Here is a 21,707-nt window from a genome sequence, read left to right as displayed (position 1 = left end):
AGCAAAGGGGATGGGATTCATGCGAATCCCATACCCATTTTGCGGAAGAAATTGCAGCGCGAACACACTGTGTTTTGCAAAGCTATTGCAGCTTTGCAAATCGCAGCATGTCAATTATATCTATGGAAACGCCAGCGGCTTTCCTATATATATAATGTTAAGAGAAAGTCTGCAGAGGAAAACTCTGCGACCTTTCCCTTAAAAGCGCTGCAAAAAGAATCGCAATGCGTTCACGCCACGGGGCCTTAGCGTCCAGAACAACAGAAAACTCATCGGCTAAAACAGCGGTTACCTTCAGCAACTATAACCATGGCCCGTTGGTTTTCCACCATTTTATACAGATACCATCAAAGAAATTTCATGCAGGACTTTTCTCTGTCGATCTTTGACAGATTCTAAGACAGAGAGACTCTGACACAGATCAGAACACTGCTAGTTTTTTATATGTGTGAACAATGTCTGACACCACAAAGCCTGCCCAGTGTTACCGCAGTGTGCGGATAAAACGCTGCAGAATTTCGACCTGCATTGCTGCACCGCAGTGTGGCGATCTGTTCCATGTGAACATGCCCTGATGAGTGAGCAGGCAGAGCTGCTATATATACTGTATATGTATACTGTATATGTGTACTGTATATATACTGATCTACTCTCCCGCCTCCTCTGTCACTGCAGTGAGCAGGCAGAGCCGCTATATACACTGTGTATGTGTATCCTATTAATATTATAAATGTGAAAGTTTGTGAGTTTGTGTGTTTGGATGTTTGTTCCTCAATCACGGAAAAACCGCTCCACCGATTTGGCTGAAATTTTCCACAAACATAGTTAATACACCCGATTGCACAATAGGCTACTTTTTGTCACAATAGCGCACATACGTTTGTGCCAGGACCCCCACAAAACCCAAACTCACACCACCATCTCTGCAATCTCACACACTTTGGACCATAGCAAGCCACAAAATTCATGTTGCCCTCTCCAGCCTCGCCCCTAACCCCACACAATCACATATACAGATACTTTACCACTTTGCCCCTCACCTTAACGATACTCCAGGAGGCTCTCTATAACGCTCCGGAGCAGCCATGTTTGCCGATACCCACCGCTCTGACAATCCGCGACACCCCCCAGCCATGTCAATACCCCTAGGCGGTCTAATAAATGCAAAAAAAAAAGTTTAAAAAAAGTTTAAAAAATCTAAAAAAAAATAATAAAAAGGATTAAAAATTCAAATCACCCCCCTTTCCCTAGAACACATATAAAAGTAGTTCAAAACTGTCAAACACATACATGTTAAGTATCCCCGCATCCGAAATCGCCCGCTCTACAAAGCTATACAAATATTTTTCCTGTTCGGTAAACGCCGTAGCGGGAAAAATGGTCAAAAGTGCCAAACCACCATTTTTTCACTGTTTTGATTCTGATAAAAAATTGAATAAAAAGTGATCAAAGCAATAACATTTCCCGAAAATGGTAGAACTACAAAGTACACCTGGTCCCGCAAAAAAAGACGCCCTATACATCCCCGTACACACACGTTTAAAAAAGTTACGGCTGTCGGAATATGGCGACTTTTAAAAAAATATTTTTTTAACACAGTTTTGGATTTTTTTTAAGGGGTCAAAATGTAAATAAAACCATATAAATTTGGTATCCCCGGAATCGTAACCAAACACAGAATACAGGGGACATGTCATTTTGGTTGCACAGTGAACGCCATAAAACCAAAGCCCGTAAGAAAGTCGCAGAAATGCATTTTTTCTTCAAATCCACCCCATTCTGAATTTTTTCCCTGCTTCCCAGTACATTATATAGAATAAATAATGGTGGCATCATGAAGAAAAATTTGTCCCAGGAAAAATTAAGACCTCATATGGCTCTGGGAGCGGAGAAATAAAAAAGTTATGGGGTTTAGAAGGAGGGGAGTCAAAAACGAAAATCAAAAAATGCCATCGGCGGGAAAGGGTTAACTTCAAATACCTCTGTCCCAAAGTCACTATGTAAAGTTTCTCACAACACCGTATATATAGCAGCTCTAATACAAATTACATCCAACGGGCTAGTTCACACGTAAAAACCTCCTGGCTTATTTTGGTCCTGAAAAAAACCACTTCCTAATTAGGAAGCTTTTTTTTGACATTGCCAGGCTTTTTTTGGAGCTTTTTTTTTTTAAAAAACCGCTTCCAAAAAAAGCCAGGCTGTTTTCCCCTCCCATAGAAGTAAATGGGCTAAAAAAAAACGCTAGCGGTTTTTCCGCGCGGTTTTTTGCAAAAAACAGCTAGCGGTTTTTTGCAAAAAACCGCGCTGAAAAAAACCTGTGCTGTTTTTACCTCCCATTCACTTCTATTGCTTTCTTCAGGCGGAAAACGCCTGAAGAAAGGTCATGTCGCTTCTTTTTTCTGCTAGCTGAAAAATAACTAGCAGAAAAAAAAAGCTAGTGGAAAAAAAAGCTAGCGGAAAAAAAAAGCTAGCTGTTCACATAGGGCTCCATTGTAAAGGGGCTGATTTTGAAGCGAAATCCGCTGTCAAAAAACTCCCCTTTGCCCACGTGTGAACTAGCCCAAAGTCTCACGTATTCTCTGAATTTAGCAACAACAAGATACAAAGTTACATTTCATATCCCATACCTTATACACAGTACGAAAACCTTACCCACACCTGTATATAGCCACTTCTACAATCACCGCAGACGAAGTCGCGGGTACCAGCTAGTTGTATATATACTGTATATATACTGATCTACTCCTCTCTCCCGCCTCCTCTGTCATTGCAGTGAGCAGGCAGAGCCGCTATATATACTGTATATGTGTACTGTATATGTGTACTGTATATATACTGATCTACTCCTCTCTCTCCCTCCTCCTCTGTCACTGCAGCGTCTGTAAACAGAAGAAACTTCTCACACGTTGGCGGGATGAGGACGCGCTGTGGACCAGAGATGGCGCTATTTCGCGCATGACGTCACCGAAGCGTTTCCTGCTACACCAATCGCAAGTTGCCGGGGCGTGGCTTGATGGTGGCGGGAAGTTTTCGGGGGTCTGCTTTGTAGGGATTCCGGAAGAGACCCGTTACCGAATTCAGCCGAGGTTCCCCCGTTTAGTAGTCAGGCCCGGCACCTGCTGTCCAGTTCTGTGCCTGAGCTACCATGGATAACTTCCAGAAGGTGGAGAAGATCGGGGAGGGCACGTATGGGGTCGTGTACAAGGCAAGGAACCGGGAGACCGGGGAGGTGGTGGCGCTGAAGAAGATCCGCCTGGACACGTGAGTGCGGGGCCCTTGTGTATTAGTGTCCTGTGCAGGAGAACTACAGGTAGCAGCATGCTGGAGGAGGATGTGGCCTCGTATTACTGCTGCCACCTGCACTAGTAATACACATGAGGAGGATTAGACACAGGTCATCTATCACAGGGGCTGGGGATATGGCTGCCTCCTTGTGGGCTTATCACAGGTAATAAGAGTGAGTGTAGTGGGGCTGTCGGGTAACACTCAGTCCACATCAGTGGCCGCTCTCATGGTCTGGCCCAACAGTAAATGGATAACAGCGGTGACATGAATCCCAATAGACCCCACCGGCTATAATGGGGGTCTGTTGATTTAAAGTGGAAAGCGGTGTAAAGTAACGTGCGTGCTGGACTTTATCATCTACTGATATTATACTGACATTGTGGCGGAGGTGAACGTGTCCTGTGATGTAATGGAGCCGCAGTCTTGTGAGTTATAATGGCACCAAATTCACTATCATTACTTGTGATGGTGGGAGGCCCGGCCGGGTGTGTGACCTAAATCGTGATTAAATGGGTGTTGGGCGTATTCAGTAGCTGTATTCAAACCAAACATGGCCAAACCGAAACTGCTAATATACTCTGGAGTCTATTCTGACCCCAGTGTATAATATGTGGTGGCCCGAGGGAGAGGATCAAACACAAAAAAGTGTTACTCACCTCTCTGGTACAACTCCATGTTGTCTTCGGTGCTTCTGACTGACTTCAGGGACCGCTGCGGCCTATGGGTGACGCAGTGTCATGACGCTTGTGTCTGTGTCACAAAGCCAATCCCTAATGTCATTCAGAAGTGCCAAAGACGACAGGGAGCCGCATCAGGCCCTTGAGAGGTGAGTAAGGGTACATTCATACTAAGTATACGCTGAGCTGATTCTGAACGTAAAACACGTTCAGAATCAGCGCATAAAAAGCAGATCCCATTCATTTCAATGGGAGCCGGCATAAAAGCGCTCCCCATTGAAATAAATTGGCTGCTTTTTTCCCTATACGCACGTATCACATTGAAACCAATAGGGAAAAAAGCAGCCCATTCATTTCAATGGGGAGCGCTTTTATGCCGGCTCCCATTGAAATGAATGGGATCTTCTTTTTACGCACTGATTCTGAACGTGTTTTACGTTCAGAATCAGCTCAGCGTATACTTAGTGTGAATGCACCCTAAGGGTGAATTCACACTGAGTAAACGCTAGCTTATTCTGAACATAAAACACGTTCAGAATAAGCGGCGTCTAAAGCAGCTCCATTCATTTCTATGGGAGCGGGGATACGAGCGCTCCCCATAGAAATGAATGGGCTGCTTCTTTCACTCCGTGCAGTCCCATTGAAGTGAATGGGGAGTGCCGGCGTGTACGCTCCGGCATGAGCAGAGCTTGCCGTAGTGTATAGTTTACAACTAATGTTCATGCTGGCGGACTCCATTTAACCCCATATGAGGACTTACTTTTTGCTGGTTGAATTATACTTTGTTCTGGTACCTTTTATAATATCATTTTCTGGGAAGCTGGAAAAATTTTTTTAAATGGTGTGGATGTAGAGAAAAACCTTGTTTGTGGAACTTTGTTACAGGCTTTGATAACTTAAATTACATTTTACCTATATTCTATTCTGTAATACTAATGCATTGCAAAATCTTGTAAAATCCGTATGCTTCTATTACAGACGGCCACTTGCCATGGTAATGGATCGCCATCTCTGGATCTTGATCTGACAGAGGGCGATCCTCCCCAGAACGGTGCCCCCCCCATCCCATGTGCAGCTTTTGAACAAGGCATCTGAAAAGTTATTTCTGCCGTCAGTGACTACACTGTATAATAAAGTCTAAACGCTGTGGCTAAGCTCCTGAACAGCCGCCTTATTTAACCCCAATGTCTGCTATAATAGTATGGGGGCTATTGGGAATGGACTAAGCGTGGCACCTATTTAGGGACTGCAGATGTCTTAGCTGCTGGGTCTCTAAGGTGTTACACAGCTGTTTTCCATTCCTCTCTTTTGGATGCCTCTGTCAAACACCAAAGCCTCTGAAGTGTGTTGGTTATAAAGATCGCCATCCTGATCAGCGATCAGTTACCAGGACAGCCAGGATCTGACTGTAATCGAAGTCGATGGATTTTACAATATATTGAGATGCGTTACTATGGCAGTAAATTATTTAGGCCATTAGGTCCCCGATTATTAACATCTCCAATTGTTTAAAAAAAAAAAAAAAAAAAAGCCACCCTCTCCCCCTTATCTTATCTTATCTTATGGTAGAGTTGGAAGGGACCTGAAGGGCCATCGGGTCCAACCCCCTGCGAGTGCAGGTTTTCCTAAATCATCCCAGCTATATGTTTATCCAGATTCCGCTTGAAGATTTCCATTGATGGATCGCCCACCACCTCCCGTGGCAGCCTATTCCACTCTCTCACTACCCTCACTGTCAGAAAGTTTTTCCTAATGTCTAATCTGTATCTCTTTCCCTTTAGTTTCATCCCATTGCTTCTTGTACTTCCTTGTGCTAATGAGAATAGGGTAGATCCCTCTGCACTGTGACTACCTTTCAGATATTTGTAGACTGCTATTAAATCTCCCCTCAGCCTTCTCTTCTGCAAACTAAACAATCCCAGTTCTTTTAGCCGCTCCTCATAGGACATGGTTTGCAGACCTTCCACCATTTTGGTTGCTCTTCTCTGGACTTGCTCCAATATATCGATGTCTTTCTTGAATTGAGGCGCCCAGAACTGTACACAGTATTCCAGGTGTGGTCTGACCAGGGAAGAGTACAGCGGAATAATGACCGCTCTTGATCTAGATTCAATGCTTGTCTTAATACATCCCAGAATTTTATTAGCCTTTTTTGCAGCAGCACCGCACTGTTGGCTCATGTTGAATTTGTGATCTACTATTATGCCCAAGTCCTTTTCCCCTATGCTATCACTTAGTTCTATTCCTCCCATACTATATATGTTTTTTACATTTCTGTTACCCAGATGTAGAACTTTGCATTTGTCCCTGTTAAATACCATTTTGTTCGCCTCAGCCCATTGTTCCAGTGTGTCTAAGTCCTTTTGAATACACTCTCTCTCCTCTCTAGTGTTGGATCCTACAAAAATAAACGGTGTCAATATGCCAAACTATGCAGTGCATCGGCATCCAGTTGCGGCACTCCACTCCGGATTAGGCGCAAACGAATGGGGATAGTCGGGAGGGAGTGCCTTCAGGCGGACGTCCGTGGCTGACCTGGCTGCGGAATCCGCCTGAAGAAAGGGCGTGTTGCTTCTTAAAAATAAAAATGTAAAAATGGTTGCTGTGGGAAGGGGTTAAATAGTTTTCCGACTCTTTCCAGTATTTCCATTGCAGTAAATGTGCGTGTGTTCTGTATGTATAATGTTCCAATAGCGAGCACTGCTGTAATAAAACCTCTGCTATATACATGGTTCCTTATGTGCAGTATTGATCAGTTAATGTCTGTGTGGTAGTATCCGGCTGCCGGAGAGCTCTGCAGCTTCTTTGTCCTGGTTTCCTATAACTTCAGTGGTGCAATCCTTTTGTGTGCCTGTCAGCTAGTGCTCTCCCCATTACAAGGCATGCTAATTTCTTCATGTATTGTTAATGGCTCCTTTGCTGGTGCTTTCTAATGTAATGTGAAATGTACCTGCGGGTGGAGAAATGCGATAGGAGGATTTTCCCTGAGGGCATTCGCCCTTCACCATCTGTTACTGTTCACATGGCAGTCTGGATATTTCACATTCAGTTTACACCATGCAATTAAAAAAAAAAAAAAAAAATCTGTACATCTATGGATATTGGAGGTCTCCCTGCTATACTCTTAGTAGCACATGGGGATAACTCCATAATACTCAGAATAGCTGCTGCTGAAGATATTAACCAAACCTGTATAGAGGTTGTAGAGCTGGAACAAGCACTGCCGCTCCCAGCTGATCTGCAGGGATACCAAGAAACGGATTTCCACCCATCTATAATAATAATAGCCTATGTTATGTATATAACCCCTCTCAGTACATCTGATATGCCCGTTTTATTCCACTGGCCAGTCATATCCCATTTACTTCAGCTCTGTTGTACAGCATAGATTTTCATTATTTGCAGATCATGCTAAACTCTGTAAAGTGGTCGAGGAGAAGGATATCGGAATATTACAGTGGAATTTGGGGAAGCTTGAACAGTAATAGCAGATGAGTTTTAACCCCTTCCCTCCGTGGGCATTTTTTTATTTTAGTTTTTGACTCTCCTCCTTCCAAACTCCACTTTTTTTTTTTTTTTTTTTTCAGAGCCATTATGAGGACTTAATGTTTGCGGGACAAATTGTTCTTCATGATGGCACCATTAATTATTCTGCACAATATACTGGAAAGCTGAAAAAATTCAGAATGGGTTGGATTTGAAGAAAGAGTGCTTTTGTGCGACTTTCTTATGGGCTTTGTTTTTACGGTGTTCACTGTGCAGTGAAAATGACGACATCTGTATTCTATGTTTCGGTACAATTCTGGGGATACCAAATTTATATGGCTTTGTTTACATTTTAACCCCTTAAAGGGGTTGTCCACTTTCAGACCAATATTGAGATACAGTTTATGGTTTGTATAATAAAAAGATGTGCAATTTTCCAATATACTTTCTGTATCAATTCCTCACGGTTTTCTAGATCTCTGCTCGCTGTCATTCATTCTGTTACTTCGAGGATAAAACTCTGACCATGGTCATGTGATGAGCACACAGGTGCCGCTTGTTATAATCGCAGCACAATAATCAGACAGCTGCCTGGTAATCAGCTGTGCACCTGTGTGCTCATCACATGACCATGGACTGTAAATCACATGACCATGGTCAGAGTTCTATCCTCAAAGTAACAGAATGAATGACAGCGAGCAGAGATCTAGAAAACCGTGAGGAATTGATACAGAAAGAATATTGGAAAATTGTACAACTTTTTATTGTACAAACAATAACATTTGTTTCCCAATATTGGTCTGAAAGTGGCCAACCCCTTTAATAAAAATCCAAAACTGTACCAAAATTTTTTTTTCCTGAAGTGTCATCATCTTCTGACATACATATAGTAGCCTGCAATAGAATCCATTGAATGACAGGCTGGAGAGCCTTCACAAGGCTCCCCACTGTCATGACAACGCAATCCCAATCCTGGCCCCAGAGCTTGCTCTTGGCGCTGGCGAACGCCAGCAAAATGGCAGCGCCCATGTGTCACCGAGAAAATGGCGCCTCGGTCAGCTTTGATGAGGCACCAGAAGGGTTAATGCCCCCGATCACTCAGTCTTACCCCCACGTGACACATGAATTATGTCTCTGTCATGTGGTTCTTCTGAAGCTTAGTCCTATTCAAGTAATTGGAATTGAGCTGCAATACCAGGAAATCCTGCCATGATATGTACAGCGCTGTGCCTGGTTTATGATGGAGTCACAGTGATCACCTTTGTACAGAGGCTCCCTCAATAAGCTGATCAGTGAGGGTACCTGCAGTTATATCCCCACCATTCTCATACTGATAACCCTTCCTTAGAATATAAGTCCTAGAATAGGATTTCTGATGTCAGAGGATTGGTGCCATATTCATTCATTAAGGCTAATCTTTATCATTTTTTTTTTTTTTTTTTTTAATGCTGGTCAGCAAAAATAAGAATTCTCCTTCTTTTCGTAGATGACTCTTCCTTTCTTCCCTCTCTTTTTCACATGGATCAAAATCTGCTCAGGTGGTGTTTATTGGAGCATTTCTAGAATACCCCATGCGTGTTCTCTGGGTGCTTAATCTTTACTAATGATGAGGATTTAGACATAGATTCTGTACCTAAATCCTAAGGGAAGCCTAAGGCAATTCACACGGCCGTTTCATCTGCGAAACTCAGTCCGTGTATTGCCCGGATTTCGCCGGCTGCACATTATGCTGGCAGAGGGACCCCTACCCATATAGTTATGTGATGCCAACCAATGTACAGACCAAGTTTCACAAGTGAAACTCTGTTGTGTGAATGTGCTCTCAGAGATCGCTTATAGACATTTCCACACGTTCTTTGTTCCGAGCAGCCATAATATGGAATCCATAGTCGGCATTGTGGCCCTTCTGTGTAATCCTACATATGAAATCAGAGGCAAAGGAAAATACAGTTTTGGGGTTTTTTTGTGGTTTTTTTTTTTTTTTTTCTGTTGGATCCTATATGAATCTGGGAGAAAAGAATTTGCGACTTGCTTGATCATACGCCATACCACTCAGCCAGGGCACCTCGTATGGTAATTGAATCAGATGGGTGTCTTCTGACTTTAGGTGCAGAATAACTTGGAAGAAGCTGTACTGAGAACAAAAGGTTCATTTGTGATATTTTTCTTTCCTAGGGAAACAGAAGGAGTACCGAGCACAGCCATCAGAGAAATCTCACTGCTCAAGGAATTGAACCATCCCAACATAGTCAAGTCAGTCGACCTCCAAAGTATTGCTTCTGTATATTTATAGATGTCTTACCTTTATTCATACATGTCTATTCTCATTTAGGCTTCTGGATGTCATTCACACAGAGAACAAGCTATATCTGGTCTTTGAGTTTCTTAACCAGGATCTAAAGAAATATATGGACGGTGCCAATATTACAGGGATCCCATTGGCTCTTGTTAAAGTGAGTTCAACTATTGCCAAGAAATCTAAGGTTCAATGGGTTTTCCAGAAGGTTAGAAATACCTGAGAGTAACAATATAAGGAATACTTCCCTCACTTATCCCCCCCCCCTCCCGCTCCCAGTTTCTCCTGTTCTGACTCTTACCCTTGGTTCACATCTGTGTTTGGTAATCTGTTCGGGAAGTCCCTATGGGCACCCCCCAAATGGACTACTGAACGCATTTGCAAGCGGTGTGCAGTGGAAGCACACGGATGTCACAGACTATAATGGGGTATTATAGTCTATGGGGTCCGTGTGCTTTCACTGCACACCGCTTGCAAATGCGTTCAGTAGTCCGCACGTGCTGTCCGCACGAATCGTGCAGACAGGAAAATAGATTGTGAAGTACTTTACTGTCTGAATGTTCCCTTCAGAGATCTCAAGGCAAGCACACGGTCCCCATTATTGTCTATTGGGATCCATGTGCTTTCACTGCACACCGCTTGCAAATGCATTTGGTAGTCTGTTCGGGGTGGGGTGGGGTCCCCATGCGGACTTCCCCGAACGGATTACCGACGCAGATGTGAATGAGGCTTTACATGATCCTGTTGCTCCTCTTGACCATAAGCTAATCTGCCAATCGATGTCAGCAATGGTAACAAGTCTTCACCAGGATCTTTCCTATGTGTCAAGATTTAAAATCAGTGGGGCATTGAGGAATAGGATTTCCATTTCCCCATCGTTGTTTGCAAAGCAGAACGCCATACTTTTAGCAGAGGCTTGGTTTGGGGATGCATCTTTATTACAGCCTTGACTTAGTAAAGGGAATGGGACTTTCCTGCAATACCAGGTACATCCACAAGTTAAAGTATGGAGCTGTGCCTGGTAACTGCCACTTCTTCATTCAGCTAGTCTGGCAGATGTCCTGAGAGTTACACCCACAACAAAATAATATTGATGATTTACCTTTAAAGAAGCAGATTAACCCCCTTTAGCTCAATAAACATGGTATTTACATACAATGTGGCAAAAACACTTGGTAGTAGATTTCATTTCCTTAAGTTTTGAACTAGAGCTGAATCTGTTCCTTGTACATTTTCAGAGTTACATGTTCCAACTTTTGCAAGGTTTGGCCTTCTGCCACTCACATCGCGTATTGCACCGTGACTTAAAACCACAAAATTTACTTATTAACTCTGATGGGGCGATCAAGCTTGCAGACTTTGGCCTGGCTCGAGCATTTGGTGTACCAGTCAGAACCTATACACATGAGGTGAGCAGAACCTATCAATGTTCTTTACTTCAGCACATAGCTATATTTTGTATATTGAAGCCTGTTTGATGTGATTTTATTTTCTCCGCAAGGTGGTCACATTGTGGTACAGAGCTCCAGAAATTCTTCTGGGCTGTAAGTACTACTCTACAGCTGTGGATATATGGAGCCTCGGCTGCATCTTTGCAGAAATGGTATGTCTAAGTTAGCATATAAATTGTGTCATGTGTTACATGCTGATAGTAGTTCTATTTTACAGGCCATGCAAAAAATGAAAATTAATGTAACATCTTATATTTACATTTGTTAAATGGATGCTACTTAAAACATGAATGGCCAAATCGGTCAACGTGGTGTACAAAAAGATACTTGGTGTAATGTATGTACCATAAACAGAACACATCATAATCTGGTATATCTTCTGGCGTCCATGGGCTTAACTGAAATCAGCGGCAGCGCGTGGCTGGTGTGGCTCTCAGGGCATCATATTCTTAGTGGCCCTGCTGACAGCATGCACTTGCAGTGTCCTCTTTTTGGAAAGCAGCTGAGACAGTTGAATAACATTTGCACCACCTTTCTGCTATAGAGATGTGGTAAATGTGCTCCATTGTTTTTCATTCAGGTCTCCTATACAGGAAACGCTTCCATAGACAAACAGCATCCTGCAGCACATGCGAACAAAGGTTGTACAACTAGGCGGATGCTGTATTTATTTATTTTTACAAATTAAAGAGAAAACTAGGCTATAGACACTGCAATTATATGTTTTACACATGGTTTTAGTATGTAGTCCTACTATACCATGACTGCCTCATGTGACAAATTGGTTCTTCTCCCCGGTATGATGTCAGCATCTTTGGCTGTGTGACAAGGTATGTAATGCAGTGTTTGAAGTGCTTTACTCAGGAACAAATGCTAAAAATTGGTGTTGAGGGTAAAAAAAACGAGTTCAGTCATCTGAGATGTGGATCTTGGTGCAGAAAAAAAGGCTTTTGTGTGTTTCTCATGGTGTGACTTCAGTGTGGCTGTTAGACGAGAGTCATGAACCCTGGCTTCCTCTCCCTAAGGGCTGGGATGGCATTAATAATTGTGAATAACCTTTCATACTGGGCTCTGCTGATAAAAGAATGTACCTTGAGGCGTGATGCTATGATGCAGAGGTCCTTAAACTTGGAAATCTATTGAAATAACATGTGATTGGCTTGTAGTTTTACTAGACAGTGTCTGACAATAAAACGTCAATGGAATAACCAGTTTGATTCTTTGTGATCTTCCTATATACGTGTAAGCTCTCATTTCACAGAGCAAACCTGTGTGTACAGAGTCTGAGTGACGACACATACAGTGCATACTGGGGATGCATCCACAGGGCACAATATTGTTCAAAAGAAAAATTAATATATATAAAAATGCCTAAAAATCACATGGCAGCACAGAATGTGCTAATAGAAGTACTTGGCTGCAGTGTTATAGAACCTGTAACATACAGAACATTTATATGCTTGAGCATTTATTTGAAAAACCTAATTCACACAAACACCTGTATGAATACATGTAAAGCAGATATCCTCCTAATTACAGGCAATTATATACATCAGTCAGAGCACAGCCTTCTGCTTTATACAGCCTATAGCCCCCTACGAGCCGCCATTTATGCATTTAACCTTTTAAAGAGGTCCTGCCATCAGGTCAGGTGAGTTCATCCTCTGACTTATGGCTGGTTGCAGATGGCCGTGCTGCATATCGGCCTGCCGTGAATTGAATGCACGGACTGTACATGGAGGACACAGGGATGTCCCCATGCGCCGCTTGTGCTTCCACAGCTCCTTTCATTAACTGAATAGGAGCCACAGAAGCATGGGCCGCAAAATAGGACAGGAATAGGACATGTCCTATCTGATGCGGCCGTGAAAATCACGGTGGTGTGTACAGGCCCATAGAAAAGAATGGGTCAGTGTGCTATCCGTAAAATATAGTTAAAAATCATTTTATTTTGAAGCCATAGTTGGTAACTTTTTTTTTTTTTTTTTTTCCCCCCAATTCAGTCAATCCAGATCAATTGTATAGAATTGAATGTAAAAAGTTAAACTGACCAAACCTGTAATTACTATCATGTATAGCTTTATATGTAGAGCTGGAATTCCCATATCTGTAAAAAAATATCTGCAAAGTGTGTAATAAAAAGTTATTCATGATTAGTTAATAATGGGAGGAATAGATGGAAGGAAAGAGATGGATAGGCATAGGACTTCCATCCTCAGTTATATAATATTTAGAAAGCTAAGTTTGGCAAAAGGTGGTGATAATTTTTAATTTATTTTTTTTTCTCTTAATCTTAGATAACACGGAGAGCTCTGTTCCCGGGGGACTCTGAGATCGATCAACTGTTCCGTATATTCCGAACACTGGGAACTCCTGATGAAATTACGTGGCCTGGTGTTACTTCTATGCCAGACTACAAGTCCACATTTCCCAAGTGGGCTCGGCAAGACTTTAGCAAGGTGGTACCGCCACTTGATGATGATGGTAGAGATCTTTTGGCTGTAAGTGTCTAAACTGTCAGTGTTCAAGTTCTGACTTTCTTTTCAATTGTTTTGTTGTTCGATTTAAGGTAAACCTATCATTTGGGACATTAAGTCACCAGCAGTGCCGTGATATAGCTGCTGTTTTTATGGTTACTGAAGAGAATGAATGGAGCAACAGCTTGTGTGCTGCTAGCTGCTCCATCTGGGAAAGGGGGCATGGGGTTTAATCAGTAGTGGTAACTTCAGGGAGAAGAGGTACAACCTCTTTGACAGCAAAAGTCAGACAGATCTCAAACAATAATACCCAGGTACCTGCAGAAAATTAAACACGCATAATACAATTTCACATACATGTACATACAGGAATGCAGGTAGTTACCGCATCTCCACGCACATGTATGCGATAGTGATGCGATCACCATGGGAGCCCAGTTATAGCTCACAGCCAAGCTCCAGCTGCAACACCCAGGATGTTGAGAATACCGATCCTGGTTGTTTAACCCTTAAGATGCCCTGGTAAATGGCACCCGCTGCATTTTAGTTCTTTGTCAGTAAAACTGACTCCCATCAGTTCCCTGCATGTTAGAATAGAATGCCTGTTACAATTCAGTAACAATGTAATGCACATTGTGGGGATGGTAGCTCAGTAGCAGCAGTGGTACAGACTCAAATAGTCAAAGGCAGGGATCCAAAATTTGCAGTAAACCGGTTTATTTAGAAAAAAAAACAGGAGAATAAATAAACCTTGACTTCAGCCACAAAATAAGCAGACCAAAATACAGCCTAAGGGCTCGTTCACATCTGCGCCCCGTCACTCCGTACTTAGGTTTCCGTTTCCTGCCTAAAACACAGGCAGGAGACGGAAACCTGCAGGAGTCTCTCTCACCCATTCATTTGAATGGGTGAGAGAGATGTCCGGCTGTGAGCGGCGGTGAGCGTTTTGCGCTCTCCGCCGCGAAACCGGGTTTTATAATCCGGACACAGAGTCGGACATGCAGTACTCTGTGTCCGGATAAAAAAAATCCGGTTTCGCGGCGGAGAGCCTAAAACACTCACTGCTGCTCACGGCCGGACCCGGTCTATGGTTTCCGTCTTCTGCCATGCAGAAGACGGAAACCATAGAACGGAGACCCCAAACGCAGGTGTGAACCCAGCGTTAACTACAGGCAATAACCAAATAAAATCCTGCTTGTCTGAGCAACTAACTAAACAGAAATGCTAACCTAACTATACGTGTAGCTTACTCCCAGCCATACAAACAAAACAAGCACAACTTTGTCTCACCGGACTCAGGGATGCAGGACAGACCCAGACGCCTCCTTTCACTCCCTGGATCTGCACTAGAATGCAGAATCTGCAGCCGTTTTCTGTCCCAGTAATGAGCCAAGGACTCAACACCCTGTCTGTCATCTTCTCACAACATGTATTGGACAGGTCATCAAGCCCTTTAGTAGTAAAGTGGTTTGGTGAAGGAGGGGGATTAAAAAATAACTTTATGCCCCAGAGTCTATGTTGCATAGAAGCGTTGTCTTCCTGCTGTAACTTTTTTCTTTAGCTCCCACCATGCTCGAGCAAGAAGTGCTGTTAATTTTGGTGCCTAATATGCTATTTAGTCTCTGTACTGTCGGGTAGGAGTAGGAAGGGGTGTGATTCTGATCTCTGACACTGGCTCTCTGCTTGCTGGCTGACCTCGCCTAAGTAGCATATGAAAGGTAGAACGAGGCATCCAGTTATAGCATCTTGACTACTACAGAAAATGGTCACATCCCATAGAAATGCAGTCTTGCGCTATATAAATAGAAGAGTCAGTCAGTATTAAATTTGTGAAGTTAAACCTTGAGACTGCCACACGTGACTCGGGAAATTTGTGCATTGTACCTTGTATGGCATGAATTGGTGTTTATGTAAACTGGCTTGTGACATGGATCTATAAAAGCTGTGTGCTGTCAATTGTCACACAATAGTCTCACCAAGACTTTTTATAATTTCTTTGTACTTTGACATTCATCGTTAGTGTTTTATAGGTGTATTTTGGGGCTGATCTTGATGATCCTAACTGTAGGATAGGTCCTCAGTATGTGATTGGTGGAGTCTGATGCCTGGCAACCCTTGTTGAGCATTGCAGTCTTGAGGCCCTGTTCACACGGGGCGCGGAATGGCGGATTTTGGTCCTGATTCTGACGCGGGAAGCCATGTCAGAATAGGGCCAAAATACGACTGTCGCGGCTTCCCGCTCCGGAGTAGGCTCAAATGAATGGACCTAGTCTGGAGCGAAAAAGGTAAGTATGAAGGAATCATCCAGCAACGAAACCAGGATATGAAATCAATTCCTTTCTTTATTTCATGTTCGTAGAAAATATATCAAAAAATAAAACATGCAGTCTACAAGGAATAGAAAGCTTGCGTCAGACTGACGCGTTTCGGATATGTCTATCCTTTCTCAAAGTCTGATCATTACTGAGACACAAACCTCCATTTGTAGTTGCTCAAGTCAGCCCTTCACCTGATGTTGATCTAAATTGATGAAGCTTGCTTGTGTGCAAACCACAAATGGTGCGGCAATAACAATAAAAACACACATGGATACAAAGAGTGCACAAATACATACTAGACAAAACAACATAAAAACTTTTACTACATCAATGTTAAAAATACACATACTAATTTATTTGAGATTCATCTATCTATACGTATAAGTATTCATACTTCAAATATATTTAGATTAATAACATACAAAAACGATCCAAAAATTTTTTTATCTACTGAGCAAGATAACCATTTACAAGCTTCAAATAATTACCCGAAGTCCTTAGAAGCATATAATAATATACACCCCTATGAAATTGATGGATTTTGGTATAGAGAAATGTGCAATACCTAATTAGATCTTGCAGCATAAATATCCTGTCTCACTTGTTATTAACCAAAAGACATTCCAAGCAACGGACAAAAAAAGAAGAAGAGAATATCCCCTATGCTTTTATGAACACATAGCCAAGTTTTTATAATAAAAACACACATTTTATGGAACAGAATCACATATATCCATTCATCGCTGTTTCTTGATTCACTGTATGGGTTATTGCCCTCAACAAAGATGGAACCCCAGTCATCATGTGTCCAATTGCGCATGCTCTTAATTCTCAAGGGATTCAACTTCCTGCCCCTAACAAATATGGGGCTCCGTCGGTTCTTAACATTACTGCGCATACTCCAAAAGCCTTCACAAGTTAACGAATCATTGGCCCGGAGCATATATGCCGTTGTGACACTAAAAGGTAAGTAAAACATACTGGAATCAATGTTAAGTATGCAGATATATGTATTGGAAACAAATTTTAAATATATCAACACAAACTACACTCAGTCATTGAGAGATCGTAACCTATGTCAGACCCTCCATGTATATAAGTGTTGGCTGCACATGTAGTTTAACAATTATGCATATTCTAAATAAGTACATATGCTTTTAATTGACTCTTTATTGCCATAAAAAATGCCATAATATGTGTTGAAAAAAAACCCCATCATAACTTTTTATGTTGGTCAATAATGTGCAAGCTACACTTATGCTGTTAAGTTACCCAAAACATGGAATACTGACACCCATCTATACATGGAGAACCAGATGTAATTTGTTTACAAATGGGCTGTACGATTTTTATAGATATAAACAGTACTAATATTACCCAGAACCATCAAAAGAGCTAATCTTTCACCTATAAACATGAATGAAGCCCGTATTACATATCTATAGTTGGTAGATGTAAGATACATCATTTCTTTGATTGAGACCTTTAGGGAATCGGGTACCCACTTTCCAAATCCAGTACACCTCTCTAATTCTTAATTGGTGTTCCCAATTCCCTCCTCTAAGAGGTTTTTTTAACTTCTTCTATACCTTTAAAGCTGAAACCTGTGATGTCCCCAGCATGTTTGATTTTAAAATGCTGGGAGACACCTGTACTTCTGAAATTGCTCACACTCGTAATGTCCTGGATATGTTCGGAAATACGGACTTTTAACATCCTTACAGTACTACCTATGTAACATAGGCCACATCGTTCACAAGTAATCATATAAACTACATGGCTACTCATACAGTTAATGAAAGATTTAATGCTAAATCTTTGGGTCTGCTCCATATTAAGAAAATGGTTAGACTTGTTAGCCCATTTACAAACTCCACATCTGTTTGATCCACATTTATGAAATCCCACTAAAGGACCCCAAGTTACAGTTGCAGTTTTATTGTCTCTTCTAATCAAACTGGGTGAAATGTGATTGCCTATGGTTACACCCCGCGATGGAGCAAAATTGCATCCTTGTTTAATTACATTTTTCAATATGGGGTCCTGATACAAGATCGGTAAGTTGTTTTTTATTATGTTAACAATCCTGTCATACTCCAAACTATATCTGGTGGTAAAATAAACTCCTTTATTCTCATCCAGTTTGTTCTTTCTCTCCTCATAGAGTAGTTTGTCCCTATCGGTACTGTCCACTATTTTCTTTGCTCTTTCTATAGTCCACTTTGGGTAATTCCGTTGTTTCAACCTTTGTGTTACCACTGCCGCTTCTCTTTTGTATGCCCTCTCAGCTGTGCAATTCCTTTTTATTCTCAAATATTCACCTAATGGCAGAGATTTTTTAGTATGTTTCGAATGCATGCTATTTGCATGCAATAACGTGTTTCCGGCTTGTGGTTTTCTATAATTTTCACTAAGGACTTTACCTGCATTACTGTCTCCTCTCAGGGTGATGTCCAAAAAGTTTATGCTACTGTTACCAATGTTAAATGTAAATTTCAAGTTGTATTCATTATCATTGATATAGTCAATAAACTTTTGGACATCGATGACATCTCCTATCCATACGAGGAGACAGTCATCTGTATATCGACCATACCAATAAATTCTCTCTCTAAATGGGTTTGCGATGCTATATACATGTTTTTCCTCCCACCATGCCATGGTGATATTGGCTAAAGATGGGGAGAAACACGCCCCCATTGGAGCTCCTTTGACTTGTAGGTAGTAATTATCTAGAAACATGAAAAAGTTGTGACTTAGCAAGTACTGCACTACCGTGATGACATACTCATTAAAGTCGGGGCTAAAATCAGAATAGGTGTACAGGAAATAAGCCAAGGCATTCAATGCCACATCATGGGGAATTGAAGAGTAAAGGGCAGTTACGTCGCAACTAACCCAGGAGAAGTCCCCCCTCCACTGAAACCCATCAAAGGTTTTTAACACTTCTTTAGTATCTTTGAGATAGCTTGGTGTATTAACTACCATGGGTTGCAAAAGTTGATCTACCCAAATACATAATCTTTCATTTAATGAATTAACCCCTGAAATGATGGGTCTCAGTGGAGGGGGAACAACCCCTTTATGCACCTTCGGCAGTCCATAAAAAACAGGGACAACTGGATGTTGTACCTTAAGATACTTATATTCTTTTTCAGAAACAAATCCCTGATTCAAACCCTCAATCAGAATATCATCCAATTTTTTTGAGAATACATTAGTAGGGTCATCCTTCAATAATCTGTAAGTTTCTGTATCACTCAAGATGGAATTAACAGAATCCACATAATCTTCTTTATCCAAAACCACTACACTCCCACCTTTATCTGCTGATTTTATTATTAGATTCTTATTCTCTTTTAGTTCTTTTAACATATTCCTTTCATCTTTACTCAAATTATCAACAGAAGGTTCACGGCTATATTTTTCATATAACTCTACGATATCATTCTCTACCGCAGTTTGAAATGCATCTATAGCGGGAACTCTAGATTTTACTGGGTAAAATTGTGGGTTTTTGATTGTTATAGTGGAATTTAAACCTTCTAGTTTCAGGTCCTCATTGTTAAAAGCATATGTACTTATTTAGAATATGCATAATTGTTAAACTACATGTGCAGCCAACACTTATATACATGGAGGGTCTGACATAGGTTACGATCTCTCAATGACTGAGTGTAGTTTGTGTTGATATATTTAAAATTTGTTTCCAATACATATATCTGCATACTTAACATTGATTCCAGTATGTTTTACTTACCTTTTAGTGTCACAACGGCATATATGCTCCGGGCCAATGATTCGTTAACTTGTGAAGGCTTTTGGAGTATGCGCAGTAATGTTAAGAACCGACGGAGCCCCATATTTGTTAGGGGCAGGAAGTTGAATCCCTTGAGCATTAAGAGCATGCGCAATTGGACACATGATGACTGGGGTTCCATCTTTGTTGAGGGCAATAACCCATACAGTGATTCAAGAAACAGCGATGAATGGATATATGTGATTCTGTTCCATAAAATGTGTGTTTTTATTATAAAAACTTGGCTATGTGTTCATAAAAGCATAGGGGATATTCTCTTCTTCTTTTTTTGTCCGTTGCTTGGAATGTCTTTTGGTTAATAACAAGTGAGACAGGATATTTATGCTGCAAGATCTAATTAGGTATTGCACATTTCTCTATACCAAAATCCATCAATTTCATAGGGGTGTATATTATTATATGCTTCTAAGGACTTCGGGTAATTATTTGAAGCTTGTAAATGGTTATCTTGCTCAGTAGATAAAAAAATTTTTGGATCGTTTTTGTATGTTATTAATCTAAATATATTTGAAGTATGAATACTTATACGTATAGATAGATGAATCTCAAATAAATTAGTATGTGTATTTTTAACATTGATGTAGTAAAAGTTTTTATGTTGTTTTGTCTAGTATGTATTTGTGCACTCTTTGTATCCATGTGTGTTTTTATTGTTATTGCCGCACCATTTGTGGTTTGCACACAAGCAAGCTTCATCAATTTAGATCAACATCAGGTGAAGGGCTGACTTGAGCAACTACAAATGGAGGTTTGTGTCTCAGTAATGATCAGACTTTGAGAAAGGATAGACATATCCGAAACGCGTCAGTCTGACGCAAGCTTTCTATTCCTTGTAGACTGCATGTTTTATTTTTTGATATATTTTCTACGAACATGAAATAAAGAAAGGAATTGATTTCATATCCTGGTTTCGTTGCTGTATGATTCCTTCATACTTACATTTATCATTCAACTCCGTACCGAGGGAGTTTTTCATCCGGGCAAGTTCGCAGATACATGGTGGATATCGGACTTCAAAGAAGTATTGAAGGGCTACTGCAGGAGGGCTGAGTATAACATTTCCATTTTTCCTAACTAGTCTGGAGCGTGCTGCCGCGAGCCCGACGCCACGGCTGAATCAGCCGTGGAATCCGCCTGAAGAAAGAGCAGCTCGCTTCTTTTTTTTCCGTGAGCAGCATGATGCCGCTCATAGATAAAAGTAAGCTAGCGGTCTACATAGACCGCTATTGTGAGGGGGCAGATTAAGATGTGGATTCAGCGCCAAAATCCGCCTTCTCTTGCCCCATGTGAACGGGGCCTTACAGCTTACCAAACGCTGCCCTGTACATTGTATTGCAACTGTGTTTGGTATTCATGAGTGGGACATCACAGGCCTGTGAAGTAGATGTAAGCTCGCCGAGCCCCACATCCTCAGCTTGGGAAGAGTGTCAGGAGTTGGACCCCCACCATACTGATGATGATGACCTATCCTAAGGACAGGTCACAATTCCAATCTCCCCAAACTCCTTTTAAAAAAAAAATAAAAATAAATGTGTGCATCTAGAAGTAGCATTGCTTAAAGATGTTTATTAAAATCTCAAGTCAAGGAAGAAATGGAACTTATGCCCTTGAGCTTTAGGGTTACAATATTGTGTTTGGTTTATATGTTCACAATCCACATAATTCTCTCCTAATTCTTTCCAGCAAATGCTCCAGTACGATTCCAACAAGAGGATTTCTGCAAAGGCTGCCCTAACCCACGCTTTCTTCCGTGATGTCAGCAGACCAGCCCCACATCTCAATTAATCTAGGCCTGTGGGAAAAGAAAAGTCTACTGAATGTGTAATGGCCCAGCAGACCAATGTAAAAACAGGACTCTATGCTTCAATAATAATCTGTATCATACATTTATTTATTA

At 41.4% G+C, this 21,707-nt stretch overlaps 1 protein-coding gene across 1 annotated transcript; it reads left to right on the top strand.

The window, feature by feature from the left end:
- Nucleotides 1–3,062: 3,062 nt before the first annotated feature.
- On the top strand, nucleotides 3,063–21,707 carry CDK2 (cyclin dependent kinase 2). Its single transcript, XM_075262858.1, has 7 exons — nucleotides 3,063–3,261; nucleotides 9,624–9,701; nucleotides 9,781–9,901; nucleotides 10,983–11,153; nucleotides 11,246–11,347; nucleotides 13,493–13,696; nucleotides 21,494–21,707. Exons 1-7 carry the CDS (start codon nucleotides 3,146–3,148, stop codon nucleotides 21,593–21,595), a joined length of 894 nt encoding a protein of 297 aa, XP_075118959.1. The 5' UTR covers nucleotides 3,063–3,145; the 3' UTR covers nucleotides 21,596–21,707.

This window comes from Leptodactylus fuscus, chromosome 2 (genome assembly GCF_031893055.1).
Source record: "Leptodactylus fuscus isolate aLepFus1 chromosome 2, aLepFus1.hap2, whole genome shotgun sequence".
Taxonomy (NCBI): domain Eukaryota; kingdom Metazoa; phylum Chordata; class Amphibia; order Anura; family Leptodactylidae; genus Leptodactylus; species Leptodactylus fuscus.
This window is presented reverse-complemented; position numbering and strand designations above follow the sequence as displayed.